The 17640-nt window shown below is 38.8% G+C and overlaps 1 protein-coding gene across 5 annotated transcripts in view; it reads right to left on the bottom strand.

The window, feature by feature from the left end:
• The window catches only part of LOC108271227 (arf-GAP with coiled-coil, ANK repeat and PH domain-containing protein 2), a 47958-nt gene that overhangs the window by 14730 nt on the left and 15588 nt on the right, over window positions 1–17640 (bottom strand). For all 5 annotated transcript variants that reach the window (XM_053683122.1, XM_053683125.1, XM_017478636.3 and 2 more), the window contains exons 3-9: window positions 16663–16782; window positions 15965–16018; window positions 15064–15122; window positions 14782–14965; window positions 13728–13772; window positions 13517–13612; window positions 7845–7919 (exon numbers count right to left, since the gene is read on the bottom strand). In XM_053683122.1, coding sequence (XP_053539097.1) covers window positions 7845–7919; window positions 13517–13612; window positions 13728–13772; window positions 14782–14965; window positions 15064–15122; window positions 15965–16018; window positions 16663–16782 — 633 coding nt within the window. The remainder of the gene's footprint in view (window positions 1–7844; window positions 7920–13516; window positions 13613–13727; window positions 13773–14781; window positions 14966–15063; window positions 15123–15964; window positions 16019–16662; window positions 16783–17640) is intronic.

Below are 17640 nucleotides of genomic sequence, written 5' to 3'. Positions count from 1 at the left end.
TCAAAATCAACACAAAAATGGTTTACTGACCACAAAATCAAGGTCCTGCCATGGACATCCCAGTCCCCTGACTTGAAACCGATAGAAAACCGGTGGGGTGAACTGAAGAGGAGAGTCCACCAGCACGGACATCAAAATTTGAAGGATCTGGAGAGATTCTGTATGGAGGAATGGTTTCAGATCCCTTGCCATGTATTCTCCAACCTCATCAGGCATTATAGGAGAAGACTCAGAGCTGATATCTTGACAACGGGAGGTAGCACAAAGTATTGACTAAAAGGGTGCCAATAATTGTTGCACACCTATTTTTCACAAATATATTTTTTGATAAACATGTGTTCTGTTTGATATCCATGAGAGCAGAGTATTTTTGTGAATTTTTTTTTGAACAAAAGTATCAAAAGGTTAAACAATAAAGATAATTATTCACAGGCTTCTTTGTTCATATTTACCAAGGGTGCCAATATTAGTGGCGGGCACTGTATATCCTCAGTATTAGCATGATATATTAACAATCACTTTATCTACAGAGACATAAACTCACTGACATAAGAATATAAGCTCGTTCTATAATCTGACATACAAGCTCATTCTAATATTTTTCTAATATACTATTTTAATATACTTATATACATGATAATTTCTATAGTAGCAACTCATTCACAGGGATTTGTACAGTCAGGGTTCATACACATTTTACCAATAAATTTCAATTTCTTTTCCATGTCCTTAAATAAGAATAAATTAAGAAGAAAAATCCATGTCATCTACCACAGCATATTTTAACTAAAATTAATCCAAAACCAAAAAACGAACAGTAAGGACAGTGTGTATTGAAGAATGTCTACACAGCTATACTATAAAAGCAGTCCATATGACACAAAGCTCTAGTATGGCCACTTGGCATATAGTTTTTCTGATGCACATTTAAAGCTCATGATCATCATCATCTTCTGCTGTTTTATAGACTAGAGCTGTAATAGAGAAAACATTTTTCCACTCTCTGGAATAGAGTGGAAAAATGGTATGACATAAGGGAAAGTGTAAATGATAACAGAATTTTCATTTTTAGGTGAACTATCCCTTTAACCTTTTGAGTACAGACCTGACAAGGACATACAGACTAGTGTCAAAATGCAATGGTTGCAGACACGTGGGGGTTTATTGTCCAAAAAAGAGAATTAAAGGAATAAAGAACAATAGTTAAAAGAACTTCATTCGTAAATAACATTTTATTTTAATAAATGACTCTGTCCTAATCACAACCTAAAAACACACTTGTGTCAAAGCCAAACATTTTACCATGTTCTAGTGAAGTCTGAGGCAGGGGCGTAACCTGGTCTGGGCATTCATGCCAAAAAAAATGGATATACGCTGATTTTTTTCCCCAATAAAAGGGAAAAACATCCTCTCATGCTGAGCAGGAAAACAAGGTGTGTAAATGTCTCTACAAATTCCAAGTTGCGTGAACATGATATGAGCAGAGCATAAGGACAACTAAAGTACTCTGCATGGCACTGTAGCAGCTAAACCCATACAGTGATAGCTTACTTGTGCCTCCCTTTGGCCAGAGACACTAAACTAGCCGAGTCTCCTGTTAGCCAAAATGTTTATATTTTAGCATTCTGGTAGTCGTGCAAACAGTGATACCACACGAGTCAACTTTTATGGTAAATCCAAATTTTTGTCCAGCGTTCACATTTTTTAAGCAATTAGCCCTCACATGCAAGAACAGAAAATGCATGGAAACAGTTTATTTAGAAGTACATTTTAAAAAATCCTGCATGATTAACAATCTAGGTAATGCCCCTGGTATCAGGAAATGTGACATTTTAAGAAAAAAAATGGTCATTTTGAATTTGATGTTTCTTTTTGTAACACTTTTACAGCCTTTTGTTGTCACCGTCCCAACTTTTTTGAGATGTGTTGCGGCCATAAAATTCAAAATTACCTTATTTTTTCTTAAAATGGTACATTTCCTCAGTTTAAACATCTGATATGTTCATGTTCTATTGTGAATAACATGGGTTTATGAGATTTGCAAATCCTTGTGGTATTTTCATTTACATTTTACACAGTGTCCCAACTTTTTTGGAATTGGAGTTGTACATTTTTATTTTGTAAAAACAAACAAACAAAAAAAAAAACAATTACAAATACTGTCTGAATCTCAAGTTAAAAGCTAAATGAACACTACTGTACTGCTGACAGTCTGCTTGGAAACCTATGTATCATGACACATATTGAGCGTCACAGAACTGTGTTGAAATATCATATGATTTTTCCATACTTCCCAGCCCTAGTACATATTATTATTATTATTATTATTATTATTATTATTATTATTAAGCCTTATTACACATAAGGCTTCAAATAAGATTTTAAAGCATCAAGCATAGTACAGGCTATAAATAGGAAAAGGCAACCCATTCCAGAGACTATTCCAGAATATCTCCTTTTGATATTAAACAAGACTTAGGAATAATTAAATGGAAACTCTGTCATGACCTTAAAGGTCTAGAAGACATGTGTTGCTGAAGCCAGTGGAGAGATGCCAACAAAACTAAAGACTAAATCTTCACACCCCAACCTGTTCATTTTAAATTAGCTATTAGACCCCTGAGGGTGATATCTGGAAAAAAAAAAATCCTAGACACACTTTACGCATTCACACGATGCTTCAGTGCTACAAACGCAGCGGAAACGATTTTAAACTGACATGCTGTGATTCACGAGTCACAGTGTGGAGGACTGAGCCAGACATGATGCAGAGAGAGGAAGAGGAACTACAGAGTGAAGACTGTGAGCTAAATTAACAACATCTATGTGCACATCAAGCGTCTGACGTCAGCACTTAGGACTGCGTTGCTTTTTTTTCCCCCATCTAACTAACGAGGACGTCTACAACAAAGACACACATTGCATAACATTTACAATAGCCTTCATTCTAATCTCTTAATTACTAGGTGTGCTACTCCAGCATCTAATAATATATACTGTTGTCATGTAACGCAAACATAAGCAAACCGCATTTCAATGCGGACGTCTTCACTGCAAGGAAAAACACAGCTGTGATATGCTAACTCTGAAATATGTAATGACTCAAACTATAAAGAATGTTGATGGAGGTTCACTGTAAAACAATCAGAAACAAGTCTATTAAAAAAAAATCTGATGCATACAGCAATGATGAGCGCCTGATACTGATTTTCTGCCTTGTAAGAATCAATAATTAACATCCGGTGAGGCATTCAAAAATATTAATGTGCTTCATGTGATAATGATGTATGGCTCTCTTTCATGAAAAATATTGTATAATTGTGGAACAAATAGATGTCGTGTGGAGGCTTCGCTCACCTTGTGATTGGAAACTTCAACAAAGACGCTACACAAAGAAAGCCCATGACTGGTCATTACAAATGAGGCATGCCCAAAACAATTCAAGTCAAGCATTACAGATCCCACTAGTGTGCGAAACTCGCAATCCTTGACCCTCAATATATTTAATGGTGTCTCATAAACCTGGGTCATGTTTCGGTTTAAAAATGTGGAACAAAACATTCTTTTTCCTTCCTCATGTTCTAGCATGTGTCTTCAACTAGTCATAAAAACTAATATGAAATTTTGCAGGACTGGAGCGCTCATACACAACCGCTAAAACAGTGAAACAGCAGAGCTTTGAACTTTGAGAAAGTTTCGTTTTTGCTCAATGTTCACAGATGTATCTGCATTACGCATGCTGAAGCATTTCGAAGGACGCTACAAGTGTGTAAAGTCATAAATAACACAAAGTTAAAAAATAAATAAATAAAAAAACAGTGAGCTTTAAATATAGAATCTTATTGGTCAAAAGGTGTGCATTATTTCTGTATAACAGCACGGACAGTAGTTTCGGGTGTAACTTGAACAATAGGTTTATATTAATGAGCTTGTTCTATTATGGTATTATGATGGTAATTTGGTATCTAAGAATATTAATAAGTCATTACAAAAAACTGTTTAACAAAGAAAAACACATCATTGATGTTTGTTAGGAGACTTTTATGTAACATTTATGGAATGAGTATGGAAGTATGGAAGGACAGACTGGTGAGGGAACGATTGTGTACCACTGCTATAATGTAACTGAGCACAGGAACCAACTTGTCACTTGGACGTTCCACAACATTAAATCGAACTATGAACCATTCAAATGTGTGACGTGTCGCTCATTAATAAATTGATCATTGGCGAATCACTGGTACTAGCAGAATAACAATCCAGACTGAGAGGTTATACAGAATTAATCCACCTTGGATTTTTTTTTTTTCCGTATAACTGCGTGGCCTGTAGATTGTTATTCCTTACATAACACACAACCATACAAGTCTGAATGTAGAATAAATAACAGTCCCTCGTTACCAACATTCCTGCGTTAAAGTGATGTTCATGTTGTTTAATCATATGCTGCTTAAAACAAAAACAAAACAATAAGTTCCTTAGACATTTTTACACTCACCAGATACCACACGTAGTTAAAGCGACTGAAGATCTTCATATCTGATAGATAAGCAAGTGTGTGTGCGTGTGTGTGTCAGCAGTGACGCTGCACACAACGTCCAAGCATTATAGTGACCATCATCCTGTCTGTGAGTGTGAGCATCTGCACTGCACTAGCAAGCAGGCTAGAATAACCAGGAAGAGCTCTGCTGCATTAAACTTTTATGCTGTGTGTGTGTGTGTGTGTGTGTGTGTGTGTGTGTGTGTGTGTGTGTGTGTGTGTGTGTGTGTGTGTGTTGACCTTGCAAATGTCATAATGCAGAGAATCACAGAGAGTCTGGAGGCTTTAACATGGAGTCAAGAAAAAACAGAATGAGGAAAAGGAGAGACAGACTCACCTGCTGAGCCGCCTTGGATAAAGTGCAGAGAGAAAAGAGAAGAGAAGCATTAGCTGATGCATGCACATTTCTCTTCTACCCCTCCCTCTCTCCCTCATGCTTTCTCCCTCCCTCTCTCCCCTATCTATCTATTCCCCCTTTCTTTCTCCCCTCTTACCTAATCCCCTATTCTATCTCTCGCTCCCTATTCCTCTATTCCCTCTCTTTCTCCCTGTCCCTCTATTACTATATCCCTCTCTCTTTTCATTCACCGTTCCCTCTCTTTCTTCATCGTTCTGTCTTTCTAGCCCTCTTTCTCTCCCCCCTCTACATTTCTCTCTGTCTCCCTCTATCCCTCTCGCCTAACCAATATATAGCAGTGAGCGAGCCTGGTCACTATACAGCAAGTCAGCCCCTCCCATCACTTTACACTGGGAGGGGCTGACATGCTGTATAGTGACTGGGAGGGGCTGACCTGCTGCATAGGGACTGGGAGGGGCTGACCTGCTGCATAGTGACTGGGAGGGGCTGACCTGCGGTATAGTGACTGGGAGGGGCTGACCTGCGGTATAGTGACTGGGAGGGGCTGACCTGCGGTATAGTGACTGGGAGGGGCTGACCTGCGGTATAGTGACTGGGAGGGGCTGACCTGCGGTATAGTGACTGGGAGGGGCTGACCTGCGGTATAGTGACTGGGAGGGGCTGACCTGCGGTATAGTGACTGGGAGGGGCTGACCTGCGGTATAGTGACTGGGAGGGGCTGACCTGCGGTATAGTGACTGGGAGGGGCTGACCTGCTGCATAGGGACTGGGAGGGGCTGACCTGCTGAATAGGGACTAGGAGGGGCTGACCTGCGGTATAGTGACTGGGAGGGGCTGACCTGCTGCATAGTGACTGGGAGGGGCTGACCTGCTGCATAGGGACTGGGAGGGGCTGACCTGCTGAATAGGGACTAGGAGGGGCTGACCTGCTGTATAGGGACAGGGAGGGGCTGACCTGCGGTATAGTGACTGGGAGGGGCTGACCTGCTGCATAGTCAGCCCCTCCCTCTCATCTTACAGCAGGTCAACCGCTTCCTCTCACTACACAGCAGGTCAGCCCCTCCCAATCTGTACATCACACACACTCACAGCCTCAACCCCCACCCCAATCTACAATATCCACAATGTAGTGCACCCAAATATTAACCCTTTACCCTATAACATTAGCATACTCTAATGTTTCTGCAGAGCAGCCATAAAAATGTGCAATGGTTGGCAGGTGTGGTAATATAATATAATCTACAAGAAATATTCATGGCAATGTAATATATACAAGCCTACATTATGCTCGAATGTACACACAGTGGGAGGGAATGAAAAGCTCATTAGAAAATATTAAGCTTTCGGATTTGGATTAAATCCATGTGTGTAATCAATGTACGTTTTTACCTTAATACACTGATAAAGCTGCACGTCAGTGGTGGTCATCGTTTCATTTTGCTTTCATAAATATTGCAAAGCTACAAAATCTCTGTCCACCCCCATTGAAGCGGCCAATGAGAGCAGCGCTCATTAGCGCAGTGTTGTTAAATTGTGAAAAACTGTGTAAAATAGAATCCAGTGAGAGGTGGGGAAAAAAATGTAAATAGCACACTAATAAGAAGCAGGGAGGGATTTTACCACTTGCACTCAGGGACAATCTTATGATTTAGCAGACATTTGGTCCTCACAACAGGCTAGAAACCTCCCACACACGTCTCAATGTTCAACACTGTGATTATTCCAACAACCCAAGCAAAAAGGAAAACCAAATTCTGGTGGCTGCATGGAATTTTCTCAGTTGCCAAAGACCAATGGAGACATTGATGGTTCTTATATCGGTGTATAAAGGAACTGCACTGTTTCTGCTGCAGCTGAATAAACCATGAGCATGACTGCAGCACACACTCCTCACAGATCTGCTTACACCTCCATCCATCCCTCCATCCATCCAGCACTGTCCCCATTCATATACACCATTAAAGGTGTTTATTTTACACTGCAGTAATATACACATCTGTACAGAACAGACATCCAAGTGCAGTTGTTCAATTCAAAACACTCACCATTTTTAAGTTAACCTTATACCTTCCTGCTGTTGAATTGTGGATTCTGATTGGTCAGAAGTGGATTCATTTTCTAGAACAGCAGCTCTGACAGCAGTACAGCTGCAAATCACAGGTTTATATTAATGTGCTTGTTCTAATGTGTCACTGCTTCTATAGAAACATTTCATTCATTATTACTTATTAACTTCAAGAGAGAGAAAAGAGAGGCTGGTGAGGGAACGACTGTTTACAGCTGCTATAAGGTAAGTGAGAACAGGAAGTAACTTGTTTCACCAATCTTCCACAAAATCAAAATAAATGGATTAAAAAAAATACACAGATAAAATATTTGATGTCATTCTTTAATAAATTAAACAATGTAATTGTTGGTAATTTTCTGTGGTAGAAGTGGAATAAAACACTTTGTTTGCATGCAGCTGCATCACAACACACTTTCTCCTGAGGATTATCTTCCTGTAACAGTACATCCTGTGATTTAGACTTCTAAAGAATGGTAGTGACCTTTTATTAGCATGTGGTTTCACTTTCAGGAAGATAGTACCACACCTGACTTCCAGTGAAAAGGAAAGTAAAACTTGTCAAAGTTTTGAAATAAGTTTAATAATTTGTGGAACCACATTAATTAAAAAAAAAAAAAATGCAATTATTAAGCTACAAGATTAAAGATGATCAAAATTCAACCAATCAATACTCATACTCACTCACATCTACCCAGACACACACACACCCCTACACCTACACACACACACCCCTCTACACACACACACACACACACACACACTGGTAGTTATTGTTATTTTGGTTGATGTGATGATTGTTGCTGTACTAGAGAGATGGTCAGAGAGAGACAGAGTCAGAGCGAGAGAAAGAGAGAGGAGTGGTGAATGTTTAGTTTTACCTTTTGCTGAATAGTGGAGTGTTTTGTCTCCATGACCCTCTTATCCTTTGCTGCATCAATCATTAACTGCTCCAACTAAAAAAGCAAACAAAAAAAAAACACAGGGTTAAAAGTGTAAGTGTGTGTGTGTGTGTGTGTGTGAGAGAGAGAGAGAAATAGAATAGCCAGCTATGAGATAGCTTTCATTGGAAGCCTACTTAGGGTCAAGTTCAAACTGTTCAGTCCAATTTCCACTTTCTTTTTCCCCCCTTTTCTGTTCTACATACAACAGGTTAATGAGACATAAATCAGGGTAAACCAAATTCCAGAAACAATGTTAATATTTTAGCCTTTTTTGCAATATTTAAGCATAAGCATAATTCTTTTCTGCTTTGGCAAGGTAAAGTATCTGCTTATGCAGGAGAAGCATTGAGCATGTTCGGGGTATCATTTGGAAATAAAGAACTCCTGGGCAAGGCGAATCCCCAGCAGGGCCATAAAGAGGTCCAAGCCCAGGCACTGAGAGGCCCTCACTCAGACACAAAGGACAGTCCGCCGCATGGGCATAAAAAGCCCCTACTTGGGCAAGGCTAGGCCCCAGCATGGACATAAAGAAGCTCCAGCTTAGGCATGGAGAGGGTCCCAGCTTGGGCACAGAAAGGCTCCTACTTGGGCATGGAGAGGCCCTCACTCACACACAAAGGACAGTCTTCCACATGGGCATAAAGAAGCCCCCATTTGGGCATAAAGTATAATATAAAAAAGTATAATAAAATATAGAAATACACAACCATTAGACACACAAACACACACAACACAATCTGTATGTGATCGTTCAGTGAAAGGAAACAGCCCTGGAATACTAGAGCAACTAACCGATAAAATCGATAATAATCGATAATGAAAACTGTTAAGCAAATCTCATTATGTTGGTCTGCGTACGGCATGGAGTACATTTACTCACTGTTACTTCTGTTCCGAAATCATGCATCGGAGAGTACAGACCAAAGCTGTGTCCCAAATGACATACTATAAACTTACACTATACTCTACCATCCAGTGTATGAATTTTAGAAGTGTAGTATCATCTCAAATGGAACACTAGCTTTTGTTTACTAACCAGCCGCTTCCCAGACGTTGGCACATGACATCAAACGCAAGTAATGAGACGCCACTAGCTTTAGCAGAAGACCTAGAGTCAACGAAATTGAATTTCTTCAGTTTAATGTTTGTAACGAGGCCGCGTTGGTCCACAATGTAGACGTGGTGATAAACAGTGGGAGCATGAGTAAGATCTGTAATGTTAAATGAAAATGGTATGATCAGTGTAAACAAAAATAAAGCAATATATCTAAAAGGCAGTGAGTAACAGAAACCAGTGAAGGTGCAGTGAAAGTGAGTTTTTTTTTTTTGTTTTTTTAATTATCAGTGCATTTTTTGAGCATCCATAAAAAATTATACATGAATACTATAAATAATAAATATAATATAAACTAATATATGTATATATTTCATATAACTGTTTGTCCATAGATAGATAGATAGATATACAGATAGATATATTAGCACTCATTAGAGCATTAGTTTTTTTTCATAAAATTAATCTAGGGAAAAGAAAATCATCAGCCTATTAAAATTGATTATGAAAATAATTATTAGTTACAGCACTAGCGCATATACACACACAAACACCTACACACCCCTACACACACACACACCACTACACACACACCCACACCTGTGGACAGCTTCTCCATGGCAGTCTACACAGCCCTTGTATGTTCTTCACCTTCATGATGGTACTCTCTCGTGCTCTCTCTTTCTCTCTCTCTCACGCACACACACACAGCTCAACTCCTATTAAACTCTCAGTTAACACTCCAGGTCTGATGTTTACACCTTCACACTCGGACTCCACTACAGCTTCAGCTAACACGAACCTTTAAGTCACACACTCACACACTCTCTGGGAATACCCAGACTGGGAATAACCAGTCATTCCTTCAGCCTCCACTTCCTCTTTCCAGTGTCAGGTGCACCATCACCACTGAGCTAAAGCAAAAATAAAACTAAAACCACTGATGGACAAACCGTCCTCATCCTTCACTCCCCCAAATTTTTACAATATGCACTGACAAATCACACAGAACTACAAGTCCTGATTGGCCAGTTAGGATTAATTAGGACTCCATAATTAGGAATTAATTGGGAGTGTACCTGTGGCTGTAAAAGGGCCCATGTTAAGGCCAGTAGGCTTGCGAGATCATGTGCAGCATGCCCCCTAACTATGGCCAACTGACTAGATCATCACCCGTGCCTTTGAGGGGGAGATACAACAGATTTTATTTCCTAAAGCCACTGAAACCACATTTTCCTTGATAGCCATCACAATTGTTGGAATCTATCGGTGATTCTCGATAATACTGCAAATTTCCCAAATCTAAGAGCCAGTGTCTTTTTGCACCATCATACCGTGGGAATTAACTTCACCTGAACCCCAACAAAGGACCCAGTGCAGGAGGCATCAGGTACCAAATGTGTACATCACTATTAACAGATTCCTACATTCCCATGGGCTGAAATGCTGCTGCACAAGGATGAAGCCCCTACTCCAACATATATTTAATAAATAAATAAATAAATAAATAAATAAAAAGCCAGACTGAACTTTGCAGGTGATCACCGGAATTTTTGGAGCAGTTTTCTCTGGTCAGATGAAATAAATATGAAACTGTTTGGCCGTAATGATCTGCTATGTAATGGAGGGAAAATGGTGAGGTTTTTAATCTGAAGAACATCATCCCACTTGTGAAGCATGGAGGTGGTAGCATCATGTTGTGGGGGTGTTTTGCTGGAAAAGTGACTGGTGAACTTCAGAAAATACATATCAACATGAACAAGGAGAATTATCTAGATATATTGAAGCAAAACCTCAAGAAATCAGCCAGAACATAACACAAACATTGGTCACAACTGGGTCTTCCAGCAGGACAATGATCCTAAGCAAACCTCTAAAATTGTAATAAAATGGCTTAAAGACAACAAAGTGACAAAGTAGAATGAACTGAGAAAGTGTGTCTGAGCAAGGAGGCCCACAAACCTGACTGACTTACACCAGTTCTGTCAGGAGTGCTGTGAGAAGCTTGTGGAAGTCTACACCAAGAGTTTGATTCACATTTAAGCAATTAAAAGGCAAAGCCACCAAATACTAACAGCATGTATGCCAACCTTTGACCCATTGAAAGTCTGATATAGTGAATAAGAGCTGAAATAAATCTGTCTCTTAGCTATTAATTAGAAACGACTTGACACAGGAAATGTATGGTATAAAGATAGGCACGAGTACTCGGAAGAGGCATCAACGATCGATCATTAAAAAGATGATCGTACAGTTTTTCTCCATTTTCCAATTTCCTTTTACATGTTTCTCTCAGCCACGCAAACAGCAGTGCGTGCATACGACAATAATTAGAGTGACCGTGGAAAAAGCAGAGACGCGTGCTTTCGCTGCAATAATTTATTGCTTTTGGCCAGCGAGTCTTCACATTATGACAGTATTCACGATTCACGAGAAACCAATGAGCGCCGCCATGATGAATTTTGACTTCCATTGTACTGTTTTCCTGTTCTGGTCTCTATAGGAGCCTTTATTAAAACTGGCTTAAGAGAGCGACTGAATGACTTAAACAGAAACTTTGGGAGTGTTAGTAAGAATAAAAATGAGTCATTGGCTGCCACAAAAGCAACAACAGACTTAAGAAACTCCTGGAAAATACTTGTTCTGAGCACCAGCAAACCCAAAAAGATCGTCCGTGTCTGGCGCCGTGTGCCTTGCATTCTATGCCAAATATTGGTCAGAGGAAACAAGCATGGCTTGCAGCATTGTAGTTAAAATTCCTCCCAAAGGTGGTGTGTGTGTGCTCTTATCATTTTGTAGACAAAAAACCCTCCGAAGTTCACCTCGATCCAGAGCTGCATCTAGGATATGAACACCCACCTGTTACCAAGCGGCGAAAGCTAGTTTCCCAAACTGCTAAATTTCTGACTGAACTCGAACTCAGCTTTCAAAAAAATTAAGTTGCCGTGTTTCCTGTACAAAACCTGGCCTATTTTATTATAGTGCAAGTAATTATATGCTGCTTTTTTAATTTCAGAGTTCTTCGCCATCAACACCTTTAGAGAAACTGAAGTAGTTAATTATATCAGTGTAGCTAACCTCGGGCCATAGCTTCATGCCATCTACCCAGTTATTAAACTTTGATGGGTGAGGTACTGTCAAAAGACGGTTATCGCAACACTGTAAAGTCTTGGCACTATGGAGTCATATGCATTTTTAGCCATTTTAGCAAGATTAACGTCACATTATCAGCTAGAAACACACGCTAACTTTAAACAGACCAGAAATGTAAAACAGGCTTCCAGTGTGAGCCAGATGAGACTTACGTGTTCAGGAAAAATGTGGATATGATGCTGTTTTTTTTTTTATATTTATTTATTTATTTACTTTTTTTGTATTAAACATTATAACAGCCTGTAATACTGAACAAGTGAGACAGTGAAACAACAAGATGAACCGCAGAAGTAAAAGATGTCCGTCTTACATACAGTATATGAAAATAAACAACTATGTAGTTCTCCTGAGTACTCGAATAGACAAATCGTCCAAAATGCCCATGCCTAGTGTGGTAACATTAAATGTTGTGGAAAACTGAGTTTGAGTTAGCCTAGGAGTGTGTAAACTTTTATAACTTTTATAACTTTTAACTTTTTCAACTGTATATTCACAGGGAAACCTTTTTATTGGATACTTAAGCTCCAGACCAGACTTTGCCACCCAGATTTTATTCGACTTTCCAGAAATTTTATGTTTTTAAATATCTTTTTTAATGTACCATGAAATGGAAAACATTAAAAGTGAAATACATTAGCTTTTATAATCCAATGCATATACAAATGTTCTTAAAAAGAAATATTTTCTGAAATTTCCCATTTTCAGGTATAGAAATGCTTTTAAACTTTTTTTTTAATTTCCCCATCTACACAAGAATCCAGGACGTTTTATTCCCTGCTTCAATATAAAATGGTAAGCAAATGTTGAAAAAGTTATTTATGTTTGGAACTGGAAATGTTTACAAATAAAGAGAATGGACTGTTGTTTTTTTTTCATTTATTAACTTTACACTATAAAAGATTTGGGTGTGAAAGAGTTTAATTGTGAAGTGTTTAATTATAAAAGGTTAGTCATTTCTAAAGAAAACAATATCAGACGGGTAGCGGTGCTGGACTGATACTTGAGGTTTTGGTATCAGTACCAGTAAAGAAAAAGTGGTGTAGTGCCATCTCTATTCAGCACCAAAGCTAAACTCACACAGGTGTATCTCCTTGCTTGTGACATAAGAACATTCCTCCCAGGACCACAATTCTCCCTTAATATTGAGAAACGGTCCATGAGTGTGTGTGTTTGTCCAAACTCACACCATGATCACTGCATAATGCAGTATTCAGTGAGTTTAGAGCCTAGTGAAGGACTTCCAGTGCACTCAGAAAATCCAACATCCTGCCTGAAGGAGACAGGAAGTCCTCATATCTCTTCCAATCAGGTTGTTAGTATTTCTTGGAACTGTAGCTAAAATTTGTTGGAATTAAGTGGAATTGGATGAAAATTTTGAGAAAGAGCAGAAGCTCTGCCCTACCTGCCCCCCGAGGTGCTTCATTAGTGGGTGAAGTTCACTGAACAGGTCATAACCTTGGTGGAAGAAGGTCAGGTGGGCATACATGAAGGACAGCATCTAAATAACGAATAAATAAAAAAGGAGAGAAAGTGTAAGAAATATGGAAACGGGTTGTGCACGAGAATTTACAATTAGTAATAATAAAACCATTATTAAAGGTAAATATACTTGCCGATTTGAGGATTTCTGATTGTCTCTTGGACTGCAGAAGATTAATCTATACAGAAAGAAAATAAAAATTTTGAGTTACCCCAAAGTTGATTTTCTTATAACAGCACATCCCCAAGTGTTACATTCCTCTTACGTTATAGCAGCTATAAACAGTTGTCCCCTCACTAGCCTGTTTTTTTCCGCTCTTGGGAGGAAAAAAGGAGAGGGGGGGGGGGGGGGGACACAGCTTGTCATGTTACTGAGAAACCATAAACTTCTGTTTGGTAGATCATAAAACTTAAAGTTACAGCTTTACCTCTGACTGTTACAAAGCACTGATACTGAAGACTCCTTCTATAACTGTTTTACAGAAAACCTCACCATGACGACCAGGAGCTGAGTAAACTCATCTGCTGTTTTTAATTGAGGGGACAAAATAAGACCGCTTTGATGCATCATTGCGTGAGAACACGTAGCAGCATATCTGATGTTAAAAGACAGAGCTGATAAGCAAAATGTGTAAAGGTCGTCAGGTCTGCCTAACCACTAAAGCTAATGATAATGGGCTATTTGTACAAAGGCACTTTCAGCTGCTTCTGGCTCATGCACTACAATGATACTGAGCTATTTTACACCCAGTTTCTGCAGGAGTAATGAACATCAGTGACGTTTATCATATACGTAAAGGCATCAGACAGTATGCTTCATCATAAATAAACTACTATGAAGGTAAAAAAATACCTATTAATCGAAATTAACTCCCAAACTACTGTTAGGCCAACACTATGACTTTATAGACTGAAAAATATAAAATGTTAGACATTGCTGTCACACTGTACTACCAAACGTAAACAATGCAGCATGAGAGATGAGACTGGCACTATTTCAGAATGGAAATGCATCACAGCCCTGGGTGCAAGCAGCCTATTACTCTAACAGCATACTCAATCTAACAAACCCCTAAGCCTTAGTAATGCTAACACACCTAACCCTAGCAAGCTTCGCGACCATATCCATATAACAACCCTACTGAACTGCTCGTCCTGAATCCCGACACACTGCAGGTGTGTGTTTACCTGGAGGACATAATCCAGGACAATATGGCGGAAGCATTTGCGTGTTGCACTGAGAATGCCGTTAGCTTCCTCCACCTCATGTGGTTTATTTCTGGGTGCCTGAGCATTCTTGATCAGCGCCGCCTCCTTCTCCTCACTCACTTTATCAAACTGCTTCTTCGACTCCTTAAACCTGCGCAGGTCCCTGAAAAAACATATGCACCGAAAAGTGAGTACATCAGGTCATCGATGGTATTAATACTGTTAGTGTAGTGTACAAATAAGAACAGTTTCAGTACTTACTCTTTCACAAACATCTGAAGTTGTGATTTGATTGATCGCTGTGCCTGGTCAAATAAAATCTGTTAACAAAAGAGTGATGGGTCAGTCTTCATTTCTCATTCAAATATATAAGCAAACAGGCTTAAACCTGGAACCTGAGTTTATGTAAGTATCCCTCACTGCAGAACGAAAAGTCCATAGGATGGAGTTTGACTTGGCCTAGTCCCTCGCACCTAGCCAGATTTAAACCAAAAATCCAGGAAGTGGAGACTCTGGAAACTCTGTGTTGTTCAGGCTAGGTAAGTGTGCTGTTTGGTGTTGTACAGTGTTGTGTGGGTTAAGGGTTACCCGTCTGGTTCTGTAGCGAGGACTGGGATAGTGTCAATTGCCCTCACAATAAATAAATAAAATCAACTAACTACTTAATAATTTAATACTAAGGATAATCTTTTTTTAAACTAATTTTAAAATAAATAAGCGATTTTTTTTTTTCTTTTGGTTACATAGGTTCTGAAAGGTTAAAGAAAGGTACTTCCAAAACCAATAAGTAAAAGCGTGTGTGCGTGTGTGAGGGAGAAAGATCATGTGCTTGGTTTCATGCAATGAGAACTCTAACAGGAGTCAGCTGATTTTACTGCAGGTCTAAACTCTGACTCATTCCACTGACAGACACACACATGCACACTTTCCTGTTTATTTTGCTTATCATCACTTTTCTAACTTCTAGGCCAAGAAAAAAAAAAAAAAATATATATATATATATATATATATATATATATATATATATATATATATATATATATATATATATATATATATATATATATATATCTCACACTAGGGCAGAAGTAGAACACTCTCTCTACCTCTCTCTACACATTCACATACACATTCTTACACGTCCTGGATCTGGTTCTCTTACTGTGTGATAGTTGGTCATCTCCTGCAAACTCTCAGCAAACTTAGTCAGACTCGACTGCGAAAACAAAACAAAACATTAAGAACAGATGTTTCACAACACTTATACCACCAGTGCTGTTGAATTTTGGATTGTGATTGGTCAGAAGGTATTGATTAACTGCGCTCACTCTAATAAGTTATCGTTTCTATAGTACCAGCTCACTCACAGGGACGTGTACGGCGGATGCTCCCCATAACCATATCAACGTTTTATTATTTATTTATTTGTTTAAGTTTTTCTTTATAAAGAGGCATTTATTTTTAAACATTTATGAAAGGAGTCTCCAGCTTCAGCGTTTGAAACAGTCAGAGCTAAAACTGTAAGTTTTCCGACATCATCATGACAAGAGTCTACGTTTTCTGGTTTCTCTATAACATGACAAGCTGAGGGATTTTTTTTGTTTTGTTTCGTTTTTTGTCTTATTAACTTCAAGAGACAAAAAAAGAGCTTCAGGTAAGGGAACCACTGTTTATAGCTGCTATAACATAAGTGAGAACAGGAACTAACTGTTAATGTTCCTGGAACATTAAATGTAACTATAAACGGATAAAAGGCATGACGTGTCGTTCTTCAATAAATAAAACTGTTGACAAATTACTGTGGTATAAGAGGAATCAACAGCTTTTGACCAATCAGAATCCAGAATTAATGCTCCTCACCTCGATGACCTCATCTTCAGCCGACTGCTGTGCTAATTCTCGGATGCCGTTCACAAACTGCTTGTTGGCCGAGACGTACGCTTTTCCAGCGTCGATCATCCCAATGCACAGCTTCACCAACTTAAAAAAAATAAATAAATAAATAAATAAAAAATAGAAAGATAAAGCTGTAATTACATTCAATAAATAAACTAGAGTCAAATAAGCTAGCAAATAAATGCTAGAAATTTTCTGCTATATTATATACTAATACTAACCCCAGCACAAATTTTCAGGACTATCATTCATGAACATGCAGCTGAACACGCTGTGAGGAGACACTAACTCCCCAATTCTATATAAATGAGCTCAGAGATGGCTGTGTTGGCTAGCAACCACAGGGGAGCGTGAGTGATGTACTGATAATTCAATGAGCTCTACTAGATATACTAAATGATGTAGAACCACAGAGAAGTATCGTACAGATCATGGAACACTATTTACACTCACTCTCGCAGTCAGCTCCATTCTAAACACCGAGACCAAATATGGAATACTTTCAGAACAACACGTGTGTTTAGAAAATTGGGTAAAATCTTACTTTATTTACAAATATTTACCAAACTATCATCAAGGTTAGCTGGTTAAAATGTTAGAACAAACCTAGTATACAGCTGGCTAGCTTAGATGACATTTACACTGTATGATTTTTCTGCCGCAGACAGAAATTACTAGTCATGTAATGTAGGAGATGAGACGTCTGATCTCAGAACACATAATGTGGTGCAACTTAGTGCCACTGTGACCAAAGACAATGAAGTTGATGAAAAAGTTGTCAGTGTGAGAAATTTCTGATGCGTCCATGGTTTCCAAAAAGAATTTCAAATTTCAATTCATCTGACCACAGAACAGTTTTCCACTTTGCCTCAGTCCATTTTAAATGAGCTTTAGCCAAGAGAAGACAGCAGCGTTTCTGGATCATGTTCACGTGTGGCTTCT

This window comes from Ictalurus punctatus, chromosome 10, assembly GCF_001660625.3.
Source record: "Ictalurus punctatus breed USDA103 chromosome 10, Coco_2.0, whole genome shotgun sequence".
Lineage (NCBI taxonomy): Eukaryota > Metazoa > Chordata > Actinopteri > Siluriformes > Ictaluridae > Ictalurus > Ictalurus punctatus.
This window is presented reverse-complemented; position numbering and strand designations above follow the sequence as displayed.